This window comes from Sceloporus occidentalis, unplaced genomic scaffold (genome assembly GCF_023333645.1).
Source record: "Sceloporus occidentalis isolate IW3139 unplaced genomic scaffold, rSceOcc1.0.p SCAF_25, whole genome shotgun sequence".
Lineage (NCBI taxonomy): Eukaryota > Metazoa > Chordata > Lepidosauria > Squamata > Phrynosomatidae > Sceloporus > Sceloporus occidentalis.
This window is the reverse complement of record NW_028317005.1, coordinates 2,017,241-2,019,148: the sequence shown is the minus strand read 5'-3', so window position 1 is coordinate 2,019,148 and position 1,908 is coordinate 2,017,241. Positions and strand designations below refer to the sequence as shown.

General features: G+C 36.2%; 1 protein-coding gene across 1 annotated transcript; it reads left to right on the top strand.

Annotated features, from left to right (window-relative positions):
- The first annotated feature begins 508 nt into the window (after window positions 1–508).
- LOC149300255 (type-1 angiotensin II receptor A-like) lies at window positions 509–1,615 on the top strand. The gene has a single exon (XM_089485264.1). The coding sequence runs from the start codon at window positions 509–511 to the stop codon at window positions 1,613–1,615; it is 1,107 nt and encodes a 368-aa protein (XP_089341390.1).
- The last annotated feature ends 293 nt before the right edge of the window (window positions 1,616–1,908 follow it).

The following is a 1,908-nucleotide window of genomic DNA, read 5'->3' as shown; positions in this document are numbered from 1 at the left end:
AATTATCTTAACTTAGATTTTTATTCAATTTTAATACATGATTCACCATGTTTTTAGTACTATTTGGCTCAGATGTAGTAGTAGCAAGTTCACAAGAAGGATATGTTCAATGGTAAATGTCAAGGACGTGTATTTTTTCAGGCTTAAATATTTTCTAACATTAGTGAATTTTAGAAGGGATGCTGTCCAAAAAAATAATAATCGCTGGCAGAATTCATTTATTTTTAACCTGTATATTTTCCTTTTAAATATGACCTAATTGTTTATGTATCATTGCTTTGTACTGACTAACTTGCCAACAGCTAGAAAGAATTTGTTCCATTCAATAGATTGTATATTTGCAATGATTTAGTTCGATAACTAGATAGGCTATCAATACTACAACTTAAGTGTCATCCTATTTTACTGACAGCTGTCCATTTGTATATTAATGTAAAATTTGTTCTACTATGTCTTGCAGGTAAAAGGCAGATTATTGTATAAACAGATACAGCAAGAACTGCTCAAGATGTTGCTGAACATATCCTCAGAGCAAGACAGCGGAGATCAAAGGATCCAAGTCAACTGCTCGAAATCAGGAAGACACAACTACATCTTCATAGCTGTTCCAATAGTTTACAGCTTGATATTTATTGTAGGGGTATTTGGGAACAGCCTTGTTGTGATTGTCATTTACTGCTATATGAAAATGAAAACGGTGGCCAGCATCTTCTTGATGAACTTAGCACTGGCTGATTTGTGTTTTGTGATCACTTTGCCATTGTGGGCCGCCTACACAGCCATGCATTATAACTGGCCTTTTGGCACATTTTTGTGCAAAGTAGCCTCCACTGCCATTACGTTAAATTTATACACCACGGTGTTTTTACTTACCTGCCTCAGTATCGACCGCTACCTAGCCATTGTCCACCCAATGAGATCCCGCATTCGTCGTACAATGATGATTGCCAGAATAACATGCGTTGCCATATGGCTTGTTGCCTTTTTGGCAAGCATGCCAAACATAATATATCGAAAACTAATCTTTATTGTACAAGCAAATGCAACAGTGTGTGGTTTTATGTATACTGACAGTAGTAGCTCACTTATGGTTGGCATGGGCATAACCAAGAATATAATTGGCTTCCTGGTCCCTTTTTTCATCATTTTAACAAGTTATACACTAATTGGCAAAACACTGAAGAAAACATGTTATGCACACAGAGGCACTGCGAGAAATGATGATATTTTTAAGATGATTGTAGTGATCGTCCTGGTTTTCTTCTTTTGTTGGATTCCTCATCAAGTGTTTACATTTTTGGATATTTTGATTCAACTAAAAGTAATCGGAAACTGTTATATCCAAGATGTCGTGGACACAGGGATGCCCATTAGCATATGCATAGCTTACTTTAACAGCTGTTTGAATCCTTTCTTATATGGTTTTTTTGGAAAGAATTTCAGGAAACATTTCCTGCAGCTTTTGAAATACATACCACCCAAAGTAAGGACACATACAAGTCTCAGTACCAAAATGAGTACTCTTTCCTATCGTCCAGCTGAAAATCAGAATGCATCAATCAAAAATGCTTCAAGGTCCAGTGAAAATGAAGAGCATCAGAATGCAAGCATTTAACATTGTCCTTGCAGAAAAATGATAAGTCAGAATTATCAAGAAAAAAAAAACATAACTCTGCCACACAAACCTTACTGTCAGGCTGGTTTTCCATTTTGGATTGGGACTGAGATTACGTGCGAAGTTCATGCAAATTCATCAATTAAGAAGGAAGCGGGGAAAATTTTTGACCAATTGCAATCTTGAAGGCAAACAGAAGTCCTCATGACTGGAAAACAGAAAAAAAAGGAGTTAAGACAGAGTGGAAATGACCGCTCTTCATAATGATATGCCTTTAGTTGCATGTTGAACAT

What these genes read in the sequence shown, in the direction of transcription:
- LOC149300255 (XM_089485264.1), top strand. Translation starts at nt 509, where the DNA reads ATGTTGCTGAACATATCCTCAGAGCAAGACAGCGGAGATCAAAGGATC.